General features: G+C 42.9%; 1 protein-coding gene across 8 annotated transcripts in view; it reads left to right on the top strand.

The window, feature by feature from the left end:
- The window catches only part of msrab (methionine sulfoxide reductase Ab), a 55522-nt gene that overhangs the window by 3373 nt on the left and 26449 nt on the right, over positions 1-25700 (top strand). For 3 of the 8 annotated variants that reach the window (XR_002274232.1, XM_020591168.1, XM_020591167.1), the window contains exons 1-5: positions 1720-3058; positions 8578-8646; positions 8793-8912; positions 12510-12614; positions 23116-23222. Coding sequence is in view for 7 of the 8 variants with exons in the window: in XM_020591168.1 (XP_020446824.1) it covers positions 2767-3058; positions 8578-8646; positions 8793-8912; positions 12510-12614; positions 23116-23222 (693 nt within the window). In the remaining variant the exon portion in view is untranslated. The other 5 variants (XM_020591170.1, XM_020591169.1, XM_020591171.1 and 2 more) reach the window with 5 other exon arrangements.

Genomic DNA, 25700 nt, shown 5'->3' with positions numbered 1-25700 from the left:
ATCAACACACACCATGGGCTCTCAGTATGTATGTCATCCATCCCAGTTGCTCTCATCTCCTTCCCTTGCTCCTTTCCTCTTCCTACATCTCCACACACCACCAAGACACCCCAATCATCCTGCATCAACAGGCATGCAAACCCTCTTCTGTTCATCTCTCTCATTCTCACCCTGCTCTACTTTCATCTATGTGCTTCCACTCTCCTAGCTTCCGGGTAATTACCTGGCATTTGCTTTGCAAAGTCTTCTGTGCCATCCTCAGCTCCTCTGCAGGTGATTGAGCTTCATTTCTCCAGCAGATAAGAGTTAGAGAAAGGAGGAAGGGAGAGAGGAAAAGGGAATTGCAGAAGGGTATGATGTTATTCTGGCTTGCAGGATATAGGAACAATACCCTGAATCCTTTGTTACTGGTAGATTGCTTTTTTCAGAGCATAGACAAGCACTTTACAAGGACATTACAAGTGCTATGGATGAGAAGAAATACACGATTGGGATATTTATTGACCTAAAAAAAAGCATTTGACACAATCAATAATGAATTATTAATGGACAAGATAGAAAAATATGGGATCAGAGGAGTGGTTCTGAAATGGACTAGAAGTTATTTGACACAGAGGCGTCAATTTGTGAAGTTGGGTGAATACCAATCGAGTGAGCTGGATATTGTATGTGGAGTGCCTCAGGGTTCTGTTTTGGGACCTAAACTATTTATATTATACATCAATGATATATGTAAGGTTTCTGATTTAGTGAAAGTGGTTTTGTTTGCTGATGACACTACCATATGGGCATCGGGTGAAAACCTACAGCAACTCTCTGGACGGGTTTCACAGGAACTTGAGAAGATAAAGAAATGGTGTGACGGTAATATACTATCTCTGAATTTGGATAAAACTAAATTTATGGTATTTGGGAATCGTAGACTAGATAATGAACTTCAATTGAAAATTGGGGGAGCTAATATAGAACAAGTATATGAAATTTCAACCATTGTATATATTACAAAAAAGAGCGATAAGAATTGTGCATAAGATGGGGTATAGGGATCACACCAACGTAGCTTTCATACAGTCTAAATTGTTAAAATTTTTTGATTTAGTGGGATAAAAGACTGCAGTGTTTATGTATAAAGCCAGGAGCAATTTATTACCTGGTGGAATTCAAAAACTATTTAATGAAAGGGAAGGGGGATACAATTTAAGGGGTCAGTTAAATTTAAAAATTCATGCTATACGTACAACCAAAAAAAGATTCTGTATTTCTATAAGTGGGGTAAAACTATGGAATAATTTAAGTGTGGACATAAAAAATAGTAATAGAATTGACGAGTTTAAACATAAATATAAAGGTATGTGTCAATCAAGATATATGCAAGAACAGGCTTAATGATTAATTAGATGGAACATTGTGGGTGTGGTGTATGAATGTTAACACTTTGTAATAATTCTTTAGTATATTACTTGTGTGGTGTAGAAGAGAATTATTTATGTAGATACTGCTTGCAAACCAATGATGGTAAGATGATGTCATGGGGTAGGACTGGATAAGTCTGACTTCTTCCTACTCCATTCAAGCATGTACTAGGTATAAGCAAATTGATATTGGATTAGCATTTGTTGGATATGTGTAACATTATGTGCGTTGACATATCAACTGTCTTTACATGCTTGAAAGAATAAATCAAATCAAATCAAATTAAAAATCACTTCAAGTTCCCACACATAAATAATCATCCTCATTAGTATCATATCACTTGGTCAGGCTGTAGCAGAACTACAGCTGAAAAGCAGTAAAAGGAGTGCAGGCCTGTGACTTTTTGGGACTATTTTTAGATCACATTGAAATATTTTGCGTTCATTTGACAGGTAGTAGAGAATCGGACAGGAAACGTGAAGGCAGAGTGAGGGGGAAGACATACACTGTTGCTGCCTGTCAAACAAGGACATTGCAGTTATTTGGTACGACTTTAACCACTAGGCTACTGTGATTTGGTTACTCTTGTCTAGGTATGCAAGTGCCACTTAGTTTTGCTATTCTTTTGTATATAAATCACATAAAAAAGAATGAAAACATTCCACAGTCAAATGTGACATCTTAAATTGCCTTGTTTTGTCCAACTAACAGTCTTGGAGTTCCCCCCCCGAAAAATGACTTAAACAATTAATTAACTGTCAAACTGGCTGCCATTTCATCTTCTGTCATTTTACTGTTTCAGTTCTACTCTTTATTGTCTGTGGATTTTAAATATATCACCTAACAAAATGTAGCTCTAAGTCACATTGAGCTTTTGATGACTGAAACACATCCTGGAAATTCAGTGTTGCACAGTATTCACATGACACTTTAAGATGTGTCATTTAGGCTGTTATGATAGTTTTAAAAGTATGAAATATATCAGTCTCTCCACCTTTTAATTGGAATTATAGTGATGCTTTTGGAAATAAAACCATCATATAGTCAGTGCTGAGAGCCAGATACCTTAAATAGACTGACTTAACTGTCTCTACGGGAACATTGTTATCTTAAATTCAGCGTTTTGAAGGCTAACCCCAAACACACACTCCTTGTAAAATGATGGCAAACCTATACTCCAGAATGATCCACACAGTACCAGAAGCACCTCCCTCAGATTGAGAGCCGATAATTGGCGAGGGCTTATTTGCATGCTGAACGGCGTGGATATTTATTTAAATTTAATTTCATTCCAGCGCACGGTGCACTGTAGGCTTCTGTGCCAAAGTCACATTAACCCCTTCACTAGTTAATATGCAGCGCACGCGTTGCCCACGCACGATGAATATTCATATTAATGGCGTTTTCGCCGCCGTCTCTTCGCCCCTCCCTCTCTCCCGCCCCCGGCTAATAAACGTTATGGAGTCATCCCAGAAGACTCAGCTGCTCTCACAGTTGTTTTCTCAAACACAAATAAACGGCTACGTCTTTCTGCTATTTCTAGCGTTTGTGTCGCTGGACGCCGCCGAACCGATGGCATGTAATGCTCAGCTGCCAAGCAGAGACCGCGCTCTGAAAGGAAGAAAAGAGAAAATGGTTGTTGCAGGTACTGTACATATCCCGGAAGTAACGGAGCTGGCGCGGGATGACGCCGCTGCTGGTGTCACGTGTGAAAACGCACGAGAGCGATAGTTCATGTAAAAGTGGTGACAGGAAGTGGATTCATGCTGTTTTATTCAAGAATAATTGCAATGGGTTGTGGGAATTCAACGTTCAAAATGCTGTTTGGCGTTTGAATAAAGTGAAATTAACCTAACAGAATATTTGTAGCTAATGTGGACAACTCTTTCTTCAAAACACAAGTTGGGTTTTAGGTCTACCAAAATCTGTAAAGTTAAGGCATCATGGGTTTAAAGTATGTTCTGCTCCCAGAGCAGAGCATTTAAAGTTCCTTTAGTAGAAAGAAAAACTGATATGACTCACTAGACCGAAGGCTTTGACTTTTCTAGTGTTTCCATTCTGCAGCAGAAAAAACAGCATAGACAAAATCTTTTTCAAGTGGATGTGATTTTAAACTGTCTTTAGTTGGAAGGCTTTCCCATGAGAAAACTCACCCTAAGCAGGAAAAACTGGATGAAGTACAATGACTCTAGACGGATACCTAGGAGTCTACTTTTACCGTTAGTGATTTCTCCCATTGAGAAACTTAATCTATCATAGTTAGTAGAGAGCATGGTAAGGCACCTTTGCTTGAATATTTTTTAGCCCGTTTGGGGGCAGTGATGAAATTAGAATCAGCCACAAAATGTGAAATGGCCCATTCGGACTGTGTTATAAATAGTTGATGATTAAACCAGGATAGAACAAATCTGTATAGATCAAGCTCTCAGCATTGTCAGACACATAGCAGAGGTTACAGAAAATATGCATCATTTACTACTGTTTTTAAAATGTATTTGCTCATAGTGTAAAGTGAAGTTTTGTTGTCTTAAATTTTTCTTTTCTGTTTTGCAAGTTTCACTTCAGCATGTCTTTGCATTATACTTCTTTTGCTTGCCCATAATTTCATCCATTCTTGATTTGTAGCATCCAGTCAGACCTTTCCCCTATTTTCAACTCACTGTTTTGAGACAGGAGGGCTTGTAGGAAAGTATTTGACCATGGAGAAATGTGGTGTGATCTGGACCTGATGCTCCCAGTCATCACCTACTCAGACATGAGCATCCATAAAGTGCACTGTGGGAGCTGGGTGTGAGTGCATATGAGGAAGCGATGCCGCAGCGTCCAGGGGCCCATCTGGGCATTATGCGCATGAAGGCTCCACCCCATCGTAAGTTCCTGCTCCGTCTGTCAAAGCAGCTCGGAGACGCCGCATGGCAGAAATCTGTTCCTCCCCTTTCACCGTGGGGGGCAGCTTAGGTGGGGATGGGGATATTCTAGTGTGTGTATGTGTGTGTTAGACTTTCGTGTTTGTTGCTGCTGGCCAGTAAGCACGAGTAATTTAGACATTGCAGTGACTGTCTCCACATAAGCCCTGTGCGATCCCAGCTTTGCGTGTGAGTGCACACACTTTGTCTCTTCTCTACAATGAAGATCACTAATTTTAAAAGACGCTCCAGCCTCTTTAATGAAGCTGCTTGATCCTTGTTCAGATGTCCTGGTGGTTCGTCCGTTCCCTCCCTTGCTTCAGTCTGTATAATGTACTCTGTGACCTTGGCGAGAATGATCCAGTGGCAGATTGCTACATGGTAGGGGCATAGTAGCTATTATTTTGAGTCAGTGCAGGATAGACTGCCAATATTTCTTTCAAACAGGAGGGGGAGGTCAGCTGACCAAAATCAATCTCTGTTACATGCTTCACTATAACTCTTTAAAACAGGTTCATGGTGAAGATATATTTCTGGCATTATTTCTCTGTTGTTTTCTCATCTCTGCTGTCTACAGATGCCCTTGCTTTTTTGACTTTTGCAATGAACTCACAGGGGGAAGAAAAAAATATATAAGTAAATGAGAGAGCATGCATAATACTACAAATAGCAGATAAACTAATGAGTGACAGCTGCTCATGGGTAGCACTATGGCCAAGTGATTAACACTGTTGCCTCAGTGTATGAACTTAATGTGAAGTTTGCATGTTCCCTCCATGTTGGTGTGGGTTTCCTTTGATGCTCTGGTTTCCATCCCACAAACTGGAGAATGAATATTATAGCATTCACCTTTCCCATTTCACTCTAGCCCCCTGCAGCAGTGAAAAGAGTAAGCGTTATGGAAGATTGATGAATTTGGTGTGTCTGCACAATGAGAGTGTAAAGAAAAATGTAGTATTTGTATAATTTCCTTTACTATGCAGTTAACAGCAAGATGCATTTATTCCGTTGCACTGACCAGCTGGATGCCATCTTCTTCTTTCCACTTCAAATCGACTTTTGAGATAGACATTTGAGTAGGCCTCAACAGGATGTGCCTCCATCTTGCTAGAAGGAGATAATGGAGCTGGTACCCTAGTAGGTAGTCTTCTCCATAGCAACCGTTTCCGTTGCTAGGTTACAGTACATATGGAATGCATGGATGGCTTGAAAGGTGTACACACTGGAGTGTACACCTTTCAACTAGACAGTTTTCCCACCATGAACAGAGGCGGCTTCAAACATACTGCATGTGTCACAATTCCAACTTGGGCTGATTTGTTTTAAGGCCGCAGCAGCATCATAGCCTCTACTTACCTCTCACAGTTGTTAAAAATGGGCCACCTCCCACTAGCTTTGCCTCTTTCCTCCCCTCCTTTTCTCTCTTTTACCCCACTCTTTCTCGCCGCTACCCGTCCTCCCATGCAGCAGAGGGTAGTTGGCACCAGTATAAAGCACCAGCTTCCTCTGACGACTTGTGTCTGACTCTCTGCCAACCTGTGTGAAGCTAGAAAGTGGAATAGCAAGAGGGAGGAAAGCGGAAGAGAGAATGGATTTTTGGAAGGAAATAAACAGAGCAGCCTGGAAATCGACCTTTCCGTCACCAGTGTTGGCATCCGGGGATAGTACCTCTCCCATGTTTCTGCATGAGGGGGCAGCAGCACTTGGACTTCAGTTTTATGGGTGAGAAATATTGGATCACGGGTAGAACCACTAAATACCCACTGAAACAAGTCAAACTGGACGTCATTATCCGCTTGGCAACACATTGTTGTGTCCTTGACTGCTGGTAACCATTATACAAGCAGAGTGTCAGGGCGCCAGGTCCGATGTTTGGTTCTGGTCCAGTCGCCTACAACCACCATGCTAAAAGCAACAAAAGGTGACCAAAGTATTCCGCTTCAGTCCCGCTGCATTGTCTAGCCTGCTCTGTGCTTTTCAGATATCCTTGAAAACAAAGGCGCACAAAAGAAATTACGCCCATATCACATCCAAGTTGGAGAAAAAATCCTTTTCATGAGTCCTTCCCCCATATTCAGCCTGTTTTCTTCTTTTGTAAGCTCAGTCAGTCACCCTCCCTGCTTGTTTTTTGTCGCCCTCTGTTCTTTCTTTTGCTGGCTTAGTGAGGCAGCATAGTGAGGGTATTCAGCCAGTTCTTTCTCGGTGCCTGTGTGTTAGGTGGGGTAATTCTGGCAGGATGGGGTGTGGGCGCTGGGCTGGCAGGGGGGAATGTTGGGATAGGCACAGTGAAAGGAGCCAGCCTGGCACTGACTGGATCTCTGCCAGCTGCTCCATGGGAGAAATACCCACATCAGAGGTTGGTGTGTGAGCGATTGTGCGGCTGATTGCGTGCTTGTTGGCGTGCACATGTTTGTAAGAGGAAAGTGAGGGATGATGGGAAGGTGGTGTGAGGAAAAGAGTGTGAAGTGAAGATGGAGAGCAGCTGAGAGAGACGAGAGGGCGGGGAGGTTTGGCTCAGACTCGGCTTTTCTGGACATTGCTGTGTCGGCGGGTTCTTGGCTGTCTTCATCGTTACCTCTCTTTTTTTTTGTTTGTTTATTTATTTCTTTGCTTGTTTGTTTTCTCTGTGTTCTGTCTTGGATGAAGTGCTTGGTCTTTTTATATAGTGCCCAAAGGCATGGTGGTCTGACAGCCAAAAGAATCCTTCACTTGCCTCTCTGCTACCCTCATCTGTTGCTTCTCACTGGCTATTTACTCCTTTTATTGTTGTTGGCAGTCTGATCTGTCCTCCTCCCACTCCTCCTCTTCTATAGCACACTTTCCTCTCTCACTCTCTCTTTTTTTCCCTTTTGTCATTTAGCATCTTGAGTACTTTTTTCACTGTGGCCAAAAACAGAGGACAAGAGGGTGAAAGAGAACAGAGGATAGAGACACGTTTACAGAAGGATGATTTTTTCACCTGTCCCTTTTCCACCTGGTGTCACCCTCATGGTCTGGGACTATTTAGCCAGAACAGTCACTGACACAGATATACTTTGATTGCAACTGACTGTGCCCGTGAACATGACCTGGCAGTCAACAACCTACTGCTAAAAGACAGATCTGTTGCACAACAGGAGGGCAGGAAGGCTCTGCCTGAGGGCAGCTATGTCTCTGACATTTCAGGAGTCCTTTATGCTTCTGCAGCCTGTTACTGCACAGAAAAACCAAACAATTTTGTCTAATATTGAAAAGTGCCCTTAAGGTGGCACATTAAGACAACCATGTTTCTTCAGAACACTTGGTAATCTTTAGGGTCCCAGTATGACAAAGCTGTTTTCAGTACTTTTGTGCTATGAGCCTTGACAGTAATCACCTTAAGTCTGTAATAAACTGAAGGCCGCTGTTGGTCTTTGGCCTGTTGTCGCGGGTGGAGATCATTCCAGGCCTACCTAGAAATTGATCTATCATGTCCGTATCAGATTAGAGATTGCTTGTATTCAGGTCAATGTCACACACCTCTAAGCGGCCAGACACCAATCACACACTGAACTTCCATTATTGGTTTGGCTCAAGCTCTCGGTGTGCCCCATGGCCTGTTTATCTGTAGACTAATATTAGTAGTTGCAGGAAAAAACAGCCTTGCTTAGTGGAGATTTGCACACTAAGTCACCACAGTCATCTTAAACCCTAATCCCCCTCACACAACTGCAGGCTACATAGACACACATGTACACACTTCCCTTTTAGCGCTCTAATTCCAAGCAGCACATTTGCCAGTAGCATGCCCCATCACCACCTCTCAGTATTCCAATTTGTTTTACTTTATTGGGTATTTTTAACACAACGAAGATTAGGGTAGCGTTGGGTCTACTTGAGACACCCTCCCCCTGCTTGTGGGGGTTATACGAGCGTGTGCCGCTGACGTGTCATCTTCTGCTCACTTTGAGCACCAAACCTAATACACTCACATTCAAAGCCATGCAGTGGAGTCAAAGTAAGTTCAGAACATTACTGCATGATTGTGTTTAATTGTAGGTATTGAGGAGAAGACAGCAGGGATAGAATGGCAGTCAAAGCTGTGTAATCCCTTAAATGTCTTCCAACACAGAAGCCTCTGATCCGCTGGCCTGGGTCAGGCTGTAACCAAGTGCAGATCTACTGTATGTGACTCAGTTAAAAGAGCTAATGGGCCTCTTTACATGCATACTGTAATTTGTACTGTTGAAACACAGTGTTATGATCTGTTACCATATTTGCACACTGTTTTCCTTCACAGACAAGCATGCAGTCAATGGGAATCCCACTGTGGAGCCTTTTCCAGAAGGCATGGAGACCATCATGTTTGGTGAGACCACACAATCGCACATTGTTTTATCAGAAATATCCCAGTTACTAGTTTGCAGTCAGCAACACATTTTGGTAAAATGTTGGCCTCTCTGTCAGTCACAGCACAGAAGCACTAATACTATTTGCATGCTGTCTTATGTCCAGGTATGGGCTGTTTCTGGGGAGCCGAGAGACTTTTCTGGCAGATTCCAGGGGTCTTCTCCACACAGGTGGGCTTTGCCGGTGGCTTTACAGCCAACCCCACGTACCAGGAGGTCCGCACAGGTACTATACTTTGCTTACGTTTATGAATTTATACACTCTACACCTTTAATATTACATTTATATGAGTGAGGTTGACAGGACATTTCTCTGTAAGATTCAAGAGACCAAAGATGCAATAGAAAAAGAAAGAGAAATCGAACCAGAAAGGGTGTTTTAAGTACAACACTCTCATTCCCTCACTGCCTTCCCTTCATCTGCAGTCATCTACTCAGAATGCACTGCTCCAGATGGGATGCACCCTCATCCTCCCCCCCAGTGACCTACTTGTAAGGATTGGGCTCTGTACTGTGCTGTACTGCTGCGATTTTCCTACCATAGGTTCCTGTGCATGAAGCATATATGAGCTTCTTTCCCTGAGACCTTGATTTGGTGAACATGATGTTGAATTCAATGTATTTGCAGAAACATTTGAAAATGTGTGTCTCAGAATTTGTTTTCCTCACCATGACTTTCATGGATCATGTAGGGTGTGGATATATAATCCAAATGAAGAAGTCTCAGGTCTGTCTTGCCCTGTGTATCTCTCTTGTGTTTTATGATCTGTGAGCTGTTGGTTTTGGGTTGTGCCATTTCCGTGGGCACATGATTTTAGGCAGGCACAACATTGTTGGGGGGGGGGGCTTTGGGGGGGGTGCTTTGGGCTTGGCTGGCAGACTCTCTGAGCAGAGCCCTTCAAGTGATTCTGTTCCCTATCTGTTTGCCTCCCAGTCTCTCTGTCAGCTGCCCAGCAACAAGATGGTCTGCTAACAAGGAGGATGGAGATTGAGACAGATGACAGAGAAAGCAAGATTGCGAGGTTCAGCAAGTGAGGGGATGGGTAAAATAAACTTTTGAGGGGTAAAGAAAATGTGAGAAAAAGAGGTTGCCTGTCCATCGGCTGAGAGAGTGCAGGCGTCGCTCCAGTGGCCATGACGGAGCAGAACACAGTGATGGCATGAGACCGAGGAGCTGTCAACACAGCCAGGGAAGGATGGACAGACTGACAGATAGATGGAACTGCCAGTAGAGCCAGGGAAGGATGGAAGGACAGGCAGCTAGGTGGATGGTCTAACAGAAAGCAATACGAGAGGTTGAGGTGCAGTCAGATTTTTCTTGGGAGGATAGACAAAACAGAGAAGGGGAGAGAAGAAGATGTCATTATCAATCAGCATGTTTTGTCTCCAGTAATTCACAGTACAGTCCACTTTGCAGTACAGATTCAAGAGTTGATGCTTTAATCTTTTGTCCTTATCCACTACAGTGCTGCATGAGGTTAAATCCATCCAGTATCTAAGTACTGGTGAAAGACAGGGAAGAATTGTGGTCATGCTGAAAAGAAACCAGCATTGATCGTTAGTACTCATTGAGACATAAACCATGGTTTCCTTGAGTCACATGTTTTATTAACTCGACCTTCCAATGCAGCTTCTGGGCAGAGATGTTTTGAGAGGGTATAACAATCCCACACTACTTTAGTCTTTGCTAAACTCAACACAAGGGGTTAATGTGAAGCTGTTGAAACATATGGTGCAAGATTTGATTTATAGTCCAGCGTCAAATTTCACCCACTGATAACACACTAAATGGGTGTACCATGCGTGATTGGACTTATGCTCCCCACAGTAAATGTGTTTACAGTCTCTCATTCACTTTATCATTTGTGTGAAAGTGAAGAGGTAAATTTAGTTTCGTTGTTGATTATGGGAGTCTTCCCTGTAGTCACTGTGATAATGGTTGTTTGACTCAGTGTGATCGAGAGCAGTGAGTGTGGTCAGCGGATGGTTTACAGTGGAAATGGCTTTGCTTTATGTGTGTTACTGAATGTTGCCATTTTTAACATTATCCATATTGTTTTCACTCAGATCAGTCGATACCAGCATCAGAAACCTGGAGTAGAAAATACAGCCAGGTCACAATTATAACAGTTCCCACATCGAAGTCTGGTTACACTTTTTGTGGAGCCACATCTATAGCTTCAGTCTGTGCATGTAGTTGCACTAGGCAATTTGTTAACTCATAATACAGACGTATACACTCCTCCCTTTATGAAAGTGATAATATACAGGTTTTGTTGAAATTGTTTTAGAGAGGTGTTGATTCAGCTGTTTGATCATTTTGTTTTTATTATTTTGCCCACCCTATTTATTTAAATGAGGCTTGGTTAAATAACAGGACATTCTCGTTTTTCTTTTCTGTTGTTATTAAAGCCAAGCATTTCTAATATAATCATACTGGGATGTATGAGAAAGCTCACTTCATAAAGTGACTGTTGTCAACAGTAGGGAACAATTAAACAAAAGGGCAACGGGGTGTCATGTTGATCCGGGAGGCTGCAACACCCAGAAGGCCATTCACATTGCTGAAGTGTCCTCCTGCAAAACGCTGACGCTTAAACAGCTTTAGTGCTGCTGCTCTACAGTAAGCTTGGAAAAACATGGAGCATCTTTGCTGTGTTTTTCCAACAGGTCTTGACAGCTGCTTCTGCTGCTTTTGTTTTCCGTTTGTACCGCTTTCTACTGTTCTTATTGACTTTTCTGTGCTGTGACTGCCAGCCTTCAAGCCAGCTCAATTCTGGCCGTGACCATGGTAAAATGTATGCAGCCCCATATGGTGAGAGACTTTGTATGTCAATAGTAAAAAAGACAGACATGCACCGATAATGACTGATAACGTATATGCCCTTAATATGCATTGCATTTTATTATTACAAAGAAAGAGAACCGCTTCAGCAGTGACTGACTGTTTGTTGTTGTTGTATACTTATAAAAACTCCTCATATCCAGCACTAAGTGTGCCTGTTCTGATTTAGGTAACAACTTTAAACAGGTGAGGTCTTCCATGTTCATTTGGAACAAGATGATCCTTTGGGGATTCAGACCGTCAGTGACAGGAACAAAGTGGTTTTCAGGCCAGATGCATGAATTTGGCAGCCTTTCTCCTATTGTCTGTTATGCACCTGATGCATCATACTTGTGTGTTTTGTGTGTATGTGTGTACACCTGTGTGAACAAGAGATAGAAATGGCTAATGTTGATACGATCCTAAGCTGACACCTCTGTATGTTTGCATGAGGTGTGTGAGTATACCTTTTCTGCTGTCTGTGTGTTTGTGTGTGTCTGCATTGATGCACATGCATGTGAGACCTAAAGCAGGCTCTGGTTTAGAGAGTGCCTGCAGGCAACTTGTTGAAGCTTTGGGGTCCTGGCAGCTGCAGACAGGAGCGAGAGTCTGTGTGCTCTTGGCAGCCTCCACCATAAGCTCCAACCTTTATTGTGCCTTCTCTCTCTCCCTCTCTAGGTAAACCTCACTCTGTCACTCCCTCTCTTTCTCTCTCCCATTGTGCCATAAGCAATAACATATCTCTGTTTGGATTCAACCTGAATGTCTTCCAGCTGTGGCACATACACCCAACGCAAGCATGCTGTTTATCATCTCTACTTTGGAGTATTTTACTACATAACCAAACATACAGGCTTCATCATGCTGATTTTGGTATGACCACCATTCGCAGTGAAATTTTAGGGGAAGTGAGGAAGAGTGGACGATGAGCGTGTATAATTACAAGTCTATAACATGTAATTTGATGTTGATTAGTTCAAGTATCTGTTTCTCCTTTAGGTCTGACGGGTCACACTGAGGTGGTCAGGGTGGTCTTCTCCCCAAAAGACATCAGCCTTGAGGAACTGCTCAAACACTTTTGGGAGAGCCATGATCCTACACAAGGTAGCAACACACACACACACACACACATATATATATGCTCACAAATCCAAAAGTCGCTCTCAAATTAGACCCATCCCGAGGGATGCAGGGTGTATTAGAGCAGAAGGATGACGCCCTGACGTGTGTGCATGCATGCACATTGTGGTAGAGGAAGGTCTCATGGGTTTAAGTCAATGTCAGGCAGTGTTATTGTGTCTGAGATGAGCGACACACCAGTGTGGTGCATGTTCAAGGCCCAACTGCAAAAGACCCGTCTCTCTGTGATAGAGCATGTACATAGCTGTACTTTGTCCAACATGAACGAGCTGAGGAAACTTTCCCTCTTGTCATTCATGTCACGTGTGTGTTAGAATGATTCAATGTAGATGCTAAATGTGATCTTTTCCTGTTGAAATACAGAATTTTTGTTCTGTTGGACTCCCTGGATTTCAAAGGTGAGTTTATTTCCTTGATGGTTTTTCTGAAGTTGTCATTCTCGGGGATCTGGTGAAGTTTAAGAAATGTTGCTGTGATGGTGTTAACAGTTGATCTAATTAAAATGAAATGCTTAAGAGCCATTTGTTTGTTCGTGTTCTGATCCATATTCCTACACTACATCCTCTACAGCATGCAACATGTATTTCACTTCATAGCATCTGAATCCCGGTTCTCTCACCTCTCTTCTTTAATGACATGTCTCCTCCCCACCTGTCTCTTGGCTATACCCACCCCATCTCTCATCTCTTCAAGTCTCTTGCACTCATGTTTTCTCTGCTCACTGGAGGAGGTGATGTAAGAACATTAATGCACCGGGAGTGCACAAGGAGAGTGTGTGTGTGTGTGTGAATGTATGTGTGAGAGAGAAAGGACAGGCAAAAAGGTACTCTGCTCAATGTAGGGAGGGGCATGACAAGTTGGGAAGAGATGGATCAAAGATTCATAGGTCCGACCTTCAGCCGTCGAGCAGCTTCCCGTGCACACATACACACTATGTCAGTTTCACCATCTTTTTTGCATCTGTTATGATTGCATTCTCATACACTGTGACCTAAATACACTAAAACACCAGCAGTATCTGTGCATCTTCCACAGCTAGCGAACCAAATACATAATTTGGCAGATTAGTTGTGTGTTTCACTTCACCTGTTCAGCTAGAGGTGGGTTTACAAAAGGAGACAGGAGAAGGAGAAACTGTTGAGGTTCATCTGAGAACCACATCATCTTGATCAGAAGAGATTCTTCTCCTGTTCATTGTAGTAAAGGGCAGAGACACATCATACTAGAAGCAAACTCACAGGCAGAGTTGAGCCAGCACGCCATGGGGCAAAGGCAGCGAGGCCAGAAGAATAGTCATGCATTTCCCCTGACTCACAGCCTTGTCTCATCTCATGTTTTTTTAATAGTGTGCAGCTTATTGTCTATGCACTCCCATAGTTGTTTTTTTTATTTTTTTTACAGTTAAGACCAGTAAACATATTCCAAGATAACTGCAAACTGTAATGTACTTCTTTTTCTGGGAGTGTTACTCCTTGCGAGTGACTTAAATGTGAATCCCTGCCATCTCTCTTCTCCGAATCTGGGTTCACGTGCAGCAAAAATTCCTCTGATTTGACAAATGTGGTGTGGAGTGGTGGAAAGAGGCCCGCTGGCTGTACCTTCACGCATGCTTAACCTGCAATTTATTCTGTCCACCTTAGACCTGGGCTTAAAAGAGAATGGAGAAATTAAGGAAATTTGCTCTTTTCCCTTTTAACTGCTCAGATTCACTTGAGATCATAACATATGGAGGCAAGCCCAGGAACATTCTGGCTTCTCTTGACATATAGCAACCAGAGCTCATTATGCTTTTTATATGCATTCTGTTGGAGTGCAGGTGGCTTTATGTATAGATGCATATTCTGTTGCATGTGATACTTCCTTTTTAATGTGTTAGTATGTATCTGCAAGTGTGTGTGTGTGTGTGTGTGTTTTGAGATCTGTGCCTCTCTGCTTTGCCTCAGTTCAAAAGGGTTTAGTCCCGACAACGTGATGTCGAGCTGCGTCAGCTCCACCAATCTCGGCTTGGATAGCAACATTAGCAGCCAATCAGAAACTCCCAGCAGCCTTTGCTATGTGCCCTCTTTCCATATTCAGCAACACTAGTCTCAATCTGCTGGCTTCCCTGGGATGTTGCATAAAGACCCCCCCATTCTGCATGCTCCCATATTATAAGTTTCTAATGTCTTTGTTATGACAACTCTTCAGTAGCATACCTTCACACATGAGCGCACGGAAGCACCTGAGCACAGCCAGACTTTCAACAGTCAAAGTGTGCATGTCAGAGGGCAGCAGCAGCTCTCTTTCATCTTGATTGTTGAAAACATGATTTGATGTATTTTGAATGATCACTGTTGAGACACAAAAGCATCTTGCTGTTCTTTCACTCACTGGAGATTAATTGCGCACACATTTCCATACACAAGCATACTGTTCACTTTGCATGTGCAAGTGCTCATTATGCCTACTCATAGCTTTACTCCATTTGCGCGTACATGTGAATAGACATAACACACACATACAGCACATGTAGAGGGTGCACATAGCTGCAACAATAGCATGTCAGTTGGTTCACTGAATACTTCCTTGTCACGTAGGTTACGTAGGTTTTTAGGCCTTGGTCCCCCGTTTCTTTCACCCTCTTAGTTCCCATTGGAGAATAGAGGCATCTTATCTGGACACTTCTTTTTTATCCTGCAAGCATGTCAGCTCATCTGTCTATTTCTGTGTACTGTTCCCATAGTCGCCCTACCATCCTTTTTTACTCTCTCTCTCCTTAACCTACTCAAACATGAGGTCACCTCTGTACCTCTTCTCCCCTTCTCTGTGGTTTCTTATCTTCCTTTCTCTTCCATCTTTCACTTTTTCCCCCATTTATTTTTCCACATTCATTCTCGGTTTCCTGCTCTCCTCCCATCTCATTCTCCCAAACACCTCACCTGCATCCCCCACCCCTGTCCTCTTTGCAGCGAGCAGAGGAGCGAGTGAGTGAGTAAACGGCCCAGAGCCCGTCAGCACATCCGCAGAGCAGCACAGTGAGTCGACCGCTCCCTGAGGCCATCCGCTCATCACACAAACACTCGCATCCACTGACTCCTCTTTTATCTCTTAGTCACTCTCTCCTCCCTGCTCCTCATCCTCCCTTCCCCCTTCTTCTCTGCTCTCCCAGCTCTTCCTCTGTCCCCCGCTTCTGCCGCCCTTCATCTTAACAACTGAGGCTTTCCCCCTCCTTTTTGTTTCTTCCTTATTCCTTTTCCTCTCCTTTCCTTCCTCTTCTCTCATCCCCTGCATCCTTTATTTTTTGAGGCCATGCAGTATTTATGGTGTGGGCTGCCGATGCTGCGTCAGTGAACAGGCATCGCAGGCATACACTGATAGGCACACATGCACAACTAAGATGGCCGACACGGCTGTGCTCATTTGATACTGTCTGCACGTACATATACACTCATTCTTGTAGGTAGACATTGGTGGAGTCACATGGCAAAAAAGAGGCATATTACAGGTCTGTTAAACAGGTATGTGCACACCAGAAATCAGTAATCGTGGCTGTTTTTGTTCATTTAAGCTCATTGTTTTTTGTTATTTCATAAGCTCCATTGTGTAGTCAATGCATAAGCTTTAAGAAACAAAAATATGTTATCACATATAGCATAAATGGCTTATCACACATTTAGCACAGATGGGGTTGGATAACAAAATAGACATAAATCAGGCTGTCTTCCATCTGCTAAGTCACGCTGGTGGCAGTTACTGAAATTAGCATGAATATTCCTTTTATATAATATCTTCATCCCAGCTGGCTGCAACACACGCCAATTCCCAGTTGGGGTGCCCCCATGTCCCCCAGTGTCACCACATCCCTCAATTTAGGGGTACCTCTACCGTCAAAAGCCAAACCCCACAGGAGCGGACCTTAACCCCTGACCTGTGACCTCTGCCACCCCCACACATCTAAACCAACCCCTTCCCTATTCCCTTGGTTGGCTGAGAATGGTGTGCTCATTACCAGGTGTCAGTTATTATACCCTCACACACGCTGACAGCCCTAATTTATGGAGATTGCAGCACGTGTGTGTGCAGCATGGGGGTGGAGAGCTGCGTGTCTGTTTGATTATTTTGAAGTTATAAGTTTTATAGTGTTAAGTTATAAGTTCTTGTGGTCATAAGGCAAAATTCTCATCATTTTTTGTGTACTTGTTCATCTTGCATGGAAATAAATACTCCTTCATATAAGAACCTGATTAGGAGAAGTAATAAGGGAGAAATAAAATGGAAACGAAAGGGAGGGAGTAGAAAAGGAGCTAAAACTAAAGATGATTCAGCCTAAAAAAAAAAAAAAACCTTGGGTCCCTACCTGAGCTTTGTTGATTGGACGCAGAGACCTCAGTAACACACAAACATACAGGGGACCAAAACATTTGCAGCCTTAATTTCAAGCGATCAAAACTGTCATTCAAGTGCTGGGAAACTAAGTTGACACCGCACAAAATTTGTTGAACTGTACTAAAAGATTTTGGCTCAGATTTTTGTCTGACATAACGTGCAAGAAAAATCAATACTCTCTTAAAAATACATTGTCTCCAGGGAAGTGAAGCTGACTGTCGACTTCATTCTGGCTAGAGGATTGAGAAGTTAAACATTATTTTATTGTTATTCAATTTGGAACAGTGATCACTGGATAATGTTTCTGTTAACCTCATTTTGAAATTGTCTTAATATGTAGATTTGATCATGTGCTGGAAATACTGACCTGGCTGACTTTGTAATCTGACATCATGGATTTAAGTATAAGGAATACAGTTTATTCTCATCTGTACTAACATGCATGCATGAGTAGAACGGGCTCTACATGTTAGATTCAAATGCAGCTAAAAATAAACAGAGCAAGGGCCGGAGTTGCAGTGCTCTGACAACATGCCCAGAACCATGAAGTGTTCATCTTAGAAAGCGCTGCTCGAGTGGAGAATATAAATGCAGATTTTTAAATTAGATAGTTACTGCAGTAATCTACATGATGTGCATATATATACACCTTAAAATCATATACGCACGCGTGCACCGTAATGTTGCAGATGCAGAGACAGTTTGTTGTTGGTTGCCTCTGTATGTGTGCTGTCATAATATGACATGTAATATGACGTATCACTTGCTGTTTTGCTCTATATCTTCATATGTCACGCACTCACTCTCTGTGTATGTATATGTACAAGTGTGTGAATGTGTGTGTTTACACATGCAGGCAAGTGTATATGTGTGTCCACTGGGGATGCTCTCCCCATCCCAGCTCTGTACTCTGCCTCTGTCTCCAGCGCATCAGGCACAGCTTACATAAGAACAGGGCAAAAATAGCAGCTGAGACAGGAGAGGAGGAGAGGGCTCTGCTGGCACGCACACAGTCGTAATGGGACCGCAGGGCACGGTACAACCCTGGATACTATCATGCATGTGCACACGCTGAGGAAAGACAGCAGTTATCAGGCATAATGCATCTTGTAGTGTGCTATGTTTTTGACAGAACCGTAGAAATGATGATAGTTGGTCAGGCTCGCCAAATGGTCAAAAACACCAAATAATCACTGTTGATGTTTCAACAAGTGCACAAGGCAGGCTTATGTCTGTTTGTGTCTGGACCTGAAGTAGGTGAAGTTAGGATTGCACTGAATGGCAGCACAGGGAAATGGAAAAAAGGAGTAGCAATAAAGAGCTAAACGAAGAAAAAAGAAACATTAGATGGTTCATTAGTGCTCATTCTGCTGCAGTCTTACTGGTACGCGCTGCCAAGTGCGGCAGTTCCGAATTCACTTCAAATGTTTCTCCTCCACACTCAAAAGTCGCCAATTATGCAGAAACATTTCTTAATTGCGGACAATGACAATAGCAGTGACTGCTGAAATGTTTATTATTGTTTCATCACTGTAATTAAATGTTTTTCTTTCCCTCATTTGAAGTCCTTTCTAGTTTTACATCTATTTGAGTGCTCGCTGTTCTAAAATTCAGAGAGAGAGAGAGAACTGGTAGAGACAGAAGGGAGGGAGGGATAGTATGTGCTGTAAAGAGGTGGAGAGGTGACTCTAAACTCAGCTCTTACAGTTGTTAACAGATGATGGATTGTGTAAAAGACACCGGGGAGAATAAGCTCTGGTCCAGTCACCAGTTCCACAAAGGAACAGAGACAAAGGGACACACAGTCATCTCTTGCCCACCTACAGTAGGTCTGTCTCTCTCGTCTCTCTCTTCCCTTCTGACCAGTTTTTCATAACCACCTGCCTCCCATTTAATCTGATTACCTTCTTACTATTTCGTCTGTTTCTGCTTCCAACGGAATCACATCTGGCTAAGCGCTGTGCGTTTTTCTTCACCACTCTTTAAGCACATCAACATACATGTTGGTAGCCAGAAGAATGGATGGATTCTGGAAGGAAACTGGTGAGCGGGGAGTAAGGAAAACACCAGAGAAGAAAACAAATAAATGAGCAGAAAAAGAGATAGCAGGGCGTTTGAGGGTGGGGGGAGTAAACACTGAACGAGATTATACAGAATTGCAAGAAATCTCAACGAGTTTAAACACAAGTCCAAAAAGTGTCTGCATGTTTGTGTGTACGTCTGTCTGGTAGACACAGTCCCTACTCCCCACTTGGTTCAACCTATCACCCCCCAAACTTTATCTGATTTTGGCTTCCATTGTGTTAAGGGTGCTACTTTTATGTTTTCTGATTCTGGGGGGAGCAGTTAATTAATATTTTTTAGCTTTGTGGGTGTAGGTCAGTGACTCTCTGAGGTGGTGTGTGTTTATACAGTATGTGTGCTTGTGACTCAAAGCCCCTCCCCTTCTGTCCACCCCCCATTACCCCCTGCTTTCAGAGGCAAGGCTTTCATGCATAATGCAGAGAGAACAGGGAGGCTCTCATTAATAATTACTGCTGCCTTTGATGGATAGAGAAAATAAGGAAGGGGGGGTGTTAAAAATGGAGCGAGCAAGTGAGGGAGGAAAGTAGAGTTTTTGGGTGTTATTTGTTCCTGTTGTAGTTCTTCAAGGACTGAATGCTTATGGGATGGACTTGGAGTTGGTCCAGTAAAAGCTAGGCTGATGTTTTGAATGAAGTGTTAGGTATTTTTAGTCAGATAGATATTGGATAGATACTTTATGTATTAGAAATGTTTAGTGGAGATAGGATGTCTAGTTAGACTGTTAAATGCTTAGGCATGCTTATGAGTTTCTACAGGGTACATCTGGTCAAGGATAACTAGCTTCATGTTTTGACTACTGCTATGACCAGCTGCAAAGCTGGCAACAGAGACGTCTCGGTTGACGTTTTTGTGTAGTATGGGGCTAGCCCAACTGAGGGGATATAATGTATAGGCCTGGTGGGTTCAGGGTCTTTCATCTTACATCTGCCCGCGTGCAGGTTGGAGGTGCAAGATGCCTGAGCGTGTAATGTTAATTTTTACCTGTGTTCATGGAATAAATCAGCACTGTTTTGTAGTTACTTGGACTGTCTCGTCTCTCAGAGTCAGTATGGTAAAAAGTACTGGGTACAACAGAAGTAACTCCTCTTCTGATGGTGGAGGGATCTCTGAACATGTGATGAATCTTTGTGTTGGATGCAGTCATTATCCTTCAAGGGTGTAGGTCTCTTGCTTTTCCTCTGATATTCCTTTTATTCAGACATCTTTTTTAGATGATGAGACTCTGGGTCAGCGGGGAAGGTCAGGGGGAACAGCAAAGCTACAAGACCCATGCCAGCCAGCCAATCAGAGTAAAGGCTCTGGTGGACAGTCAGCAGTAGAGTGGCTAATGGTGGCCTTTGATGGAGGGGCCACCATTAGCCTCGTCACTGAACAACAGCACTGGGGGCAAGATGGCTGACATCCAGCACTGCAGCAATTGAGAGAAACAGGGTGAAGGTAGAGATGGATGCAGAGAGAAAGGGAGAAACATTTGAGTGGATTCAGTGGCAGATACAATAATGGAAATAAGTTAAATTAGAAAACGTATGTTTTCATAATAGTAAGATATGAAATCAGGGATGTTTTAGTTACTTTAGAGATGTTAGTTCTAGGAATAACAATAGTGGTCTGTAGGTAGGTCCATCAGTTTGGGCCAGACTGAAATATCTCAACAAAAATTAGATAGATTGTCATGAAATTTGCTAAACACGATCATGCAGCCCTCATGATAAACTGTAATAATTATGGTGATTCCCCGACTCCTCATATTAGATAATATTTGCCTTTTTCGAAGCATGGCGACCAAATGAAAATGACAAGTGACAACCTCTGTCTGTGACATTTGTGAGGATGGTGGCATTTAACACCATGCACCACTGTGCTTTGGTACAGTGTTTATATTCTAGTTAGGATCTGTTGTAGAGCGCAGCAGTTGAGATGGAAAGGTTGTGTGAGGCTAAAAGGACCAGAATGAGAGAAGACAGAGATTGCCTTATGGCTAACTTGAATAAACTACTTACATTTGTCAGCACAGTTCACATTCTTCTGTTTATCTCCCTTGGGCTAAATGTGCCAGTGACTTTAAGCTAATATAGATGTCCTGTTGCTATGGCAGATTTCATATGTAATTTGTTTGCATTGCATTGATAGAGAAGATATTAAAGGGGAATGAGCTCTGTACTAAAGAGAGACTGATGATATGCACACCCTGTTCAACAGGGTGATCTCCACAACATAACTTTGATCATATTTGAACCACACAAGCATTTAATATTGTTGAAGAATTTTTCAGTGAAGCAAATTCCGTGAGGCAGCAACATTAGTTACACTGAGTTTATTCAGCGCGTGTCGGAGGGAAGGCGCCGTCTGCTTGTCTGCTCTGATTTGAATGACGACCAGATGAATACTTATAGCTATTACATCCGAACAGACTGTGTTGTGGATAGGTTGTGACACTGTGATGTAAAGTAACATTTAAGCAGATCACTGTGTCGGGGAGATGTCAGCATCTTGGGGCTACAGCTTGTTTTCACAATCACTGAAAATCAGTTTTCCCTCATAATAATACAAAACGACATGAGATACTGTATTAATATTCTTACAGTATGTTTGACATAATGTAAAACACTTAAAGGTTTAGTAATACCTATAATGACAAAGTGGAAATATGGTTTTTAGAATATTTTCCAGTTTTATTTTGCAAAATTTAAGTGTTGAGCCCCTTAATTCAGTGTTTTGTGGAGGCCCCTTTGGCACCATAATTGCCTAGAAGTCCACCTGTTTATATCAATGAGCCTAAATAACAGAAACATCTTTCTGTTTAATACAGTACATTTCACCTGCAACACAAGCTCCATCCTCCAAAATGACCATAGAGTAGAATCAGCAACTCTGAAACATTATCACCTTCATGAAGGGAGGATTTATTGCAGGACTTTATGACATGGCCATACAGTATAAACAGGTGTGTGCCTTTTCTAAACTATGTTCAGTCTTTTCAATTTGCCACAGGTGGACCTGAGCGCTAAACACGTCTCAAGGAAAGTTAAAGCAAATATCTAGCCACAATTTGCAGTGCCATAGCAAAACATCTGAATTTTTCACTAAATGTGAGATTTCTTTTTTTGAAATTAAGGATAATCACCTTTATTTGGCCAAGTGTGTTACACACAAGGAATTTTTTTCCGGTAGAGAACCGAGGCAGCCATCTGCGGCGTCAACTCCACTGATGGCTCTAACCATCAGGGGCAACTTTGGGGTTTAGTGTCTTGCCCAAGGACACTTCGACACATGGACTGCAGGCACCGAGATTTGAACCTTCAACTCTCCAGTTGGGAGACGACTGTTCTACCCACTGAACCACAGTCACCCAATTAGCAAAGACTCTACAAGACAGTAAAGAGGGAAATATTTGTTTTTAAAATGACCTAATCAACTGTCACTCTCACTGAGCTGAAAGGCTGTGAAAGCCTAAAGAAGAACACACGTGCCACTCGCCACAACAGAAGGTCAAAGAGTAAGAAAGACAAGGATTTAAAACGTGAAGAAAAGAATGTTGCTTTTCAGTAATGAGGAGAAACAGACTGAGTGGGAGAGATCCTAAAAAATGAAGACAGGAAGAAGGCTGCCATAGGGATGTTTGTGGATGCCAGAGCTAATCAGGATGGGAGCGTCTGAAAAACGTAGATGTGATAGCAGCTGTTTGGCCTCCCAATCAAGGGACACTAGGCCTGGGCCTCCTCCAGACACACTGATGTAAAGCTGATGAAAACGCTGACAGTGCCACATAAATGACAAAAGAAGAACACATCCACCTACATGAGCCCATACACCTACACACCACAGGCCTCCCTAATGAAAGCTTCAGTCTGCACTGATCTTTGAATTCATTTGGCTTCATGAATTCAAGATGCAGTATGATGACATAATCATGAAAACCTTTTACATGCAAATGACAATGTGTCTGCAGTGATCGTGGTACTTATGGCAGTTGCTAGGGTGTCTTATTTTCCCTTTGTGTGGTGTGTTTACACAGGTATGAGGCAGCAGGAGGACCATGGTACTCAGTATCGTTCAGCCATTTACACATCCAGTCCCGCTCAACAGCAGCTTGCACTGAACAGCAGAGAGGCCTTCCAGCAGGTATTATACCCACACATACAGTACGTCATAAGGTTTAATTATAATATTTACTCAAGCATGGGAGGCAGAATTACCAGACTGAACAAAATATCATTTTGTCATAATTTCAGATCACTTTTTTGGCAATTACACAGGGCTAAGCTGTCGCAGTTATTTGAATAACAATTAAAATCCAGTCTCTGGAGTGTTGACCTCTTAGAGTTGGATGCCGTTTAGTTAAGCAAAGCCACCTCTGTTCAGTTGATCCCCATCTACATTCAATCAGTGGCACCCTCTTTCTGAAACTGAAAAAGAGGAAGAGGTCGATAGGTCATCAAAACTCATTTCTAAATCTCTCCCTTTCAGTGGCACACACTCCCCCCTTTTGTTCTTTCCATCCATCTGTCTTGTCCCTCCATCCATCCAGCCGTTGATCCCTACAACAGTTTGGTTTGGTTGTCTTTTGTCTCTCTAAATGGGATTCATGGACAAGCTGGCAGGGGGGCAGAGGGGAGCAAATTATGATTGTCATGGTTACTTAGGGTTCCCGGGGTCAACAGTCACAGGCCACAGGGTTGTCATGTTGCCATGATAGCAACCTCCCAACCTTGGCCTTGGGCTAGGGTCAGAGGTAAGAGAGGAGCGGCAGCTGGGACCAGGAAGGTGGGGGTTGAGAAAATGAGAGAGGCAATCAGATCAGAGTGACCGACGGGCTATCAACTGTGACTGTGACCCCCCCCCAACACACACACAGCCTGCATTTATAAGCCATACACCCTCTTCACAGTGTTCAGGGAAACAAAATCACAACAGGCATTTACCAGTAGGTCCACACAACATGACAAGTTTTTAAAATCTCCTCCAAAAATGGAAATGTGAACATTTAGGTTATAATTGCAAGTAAACTGAGCAAACTCTTGATAGCTCTAGAAAAGAGCTAAAGGGCCTTGGGGGGGTGTATCAAAAGTAAAATAACAATAGTAACAAAATCTATGATCATTAGTTTCTTTATTGCATCAATATTTTTGTTCAGTGTCTCATCATTGTATCCCTGTCCTAAAAATTCAGACTAAATGGAAACAAAAAACCTAAAATTCAGGTTTTATGGAAACATTGTGGTGAGTTTTTTCCTAAAAGCCACCAGAACATATGTTGTATCTTTGACAAATAAATTTCTGAGTAGTATCCTATTCTGAAAATAACAATAATTGATTTACCTACATAAGCGAAGTGATAACCAAGCGAAAACATGCAAGGGTTCATCGAGCTAATGTTAAATTAAAAAAAATCCTGTTTTATGAAACATCGTTTTTATGTCACCTCCATTCCAGGGAAGGGCTGAGAACCATAACCCAGTTCACATGAGACACTTGCAAAACACACTTTTACAAACGTCCAGAGGAGAAACGGCACTCGGCTCTTCCCTCCTTCTCTTTCCCCACCAGTGCTGCTGACACCACCAATCTGTCAACCACTTCAGTGGCACCCCGGTTTCATCTGAGGGGCCACTGGGACACATATCTTCTCAAAGCAGCTGACACAGTCTGAGCCAAAATGGCACCTTCCTGTCCTGAAATGGTTGCCTTGCCGCATCGATGCTGAGTCTGAAAAATGTCGCATGTGAGTGTGTGTGTTTTATCCTGAAAGGCCGATGCTCTCTATCGAGAGAATTAAGTACGTTCCGCACAGTGAAGGAGGAGTGGGTGGATGCGATCTAAGACGACCAGAGATAAGACAGGCATCACAAAATCCAAATTCCACCCCACTGCCAACCATTGACTCGCACATACTTATGTACAAACACACATACACACACAACTCAATGAATAATTAACCCATATGAAGAGTCGGTTCTGCAGGGCTTTCAGTTTCTTAACTTCAGAATTGGGGGGTTAGGGAGAGGTAGGAGAGGGAGGCAGAAAAGCTAGTTTAAGCGCGAGACCAGAGAGGAGAAGGGGGTTCTCTATAATGAAATTTGAAATTTGCAGAACATCAAAGGCTTCTGTATCCAAGCCGCTGTGGCAGCAGAGCAGAGAGGAGGAGTGCTGCTCTTTCTCTCCCTCGGTCTCCCCCATCTCTCACTCTCTCGGTATCCCTCCCTTTTTGCTAAAATGTGTCTCCCCAGAGTGGTGAGGGGGGGGCACAGGGTGAAAGAGAAGGGATGGGAAGAGTTGATTAGGAGGAGAGTGCAGGGTGGTGCAGGGGTGGGTTAGAGATGGGTTAGGTTTTGGAGAGAAAAATAGAAGAACAGCCTCGTGTGTGTGTGTTTGTGTGTGTGTGTGTGTGTGTGTGTGTGTGTGTGTGTGTGTGTGTGCGCACGCTTGCATATGTATGAACAATAGGTTTTATCAAGCCAGCTTGAATATTGCGTGTGTGCATGCACATGCATGTGCATAGGGCCTTGGAGGGGTGAGTGTGCCCTCTGATAAGGCACCCTAACTTAATGAGCTTGAAAGGGGGATGGTGGTGTGGAGGTTCACATGATGGATGGGGGGGGGG

The sequence above is a fragment of the Monopterus albus genome, unplaced genomic scaffold, assembly GCF_001952655.1.
Source record: "Monopterus albus unplaced genomic scaffold, M_albus_1.0 scaffold13.1, whole genome shotgun sequence".
Classification (NCBI taxonomy): domain Eukaryota; kingdom Metazoa; phylum Chordata; class Actinopteri; order Synbranchiformes; family Synbranchidae; genus Monopterus; species Monopterus albus.
This window is presented reverse-complemented; position numbering and strand designations above follow the sequence as displayed.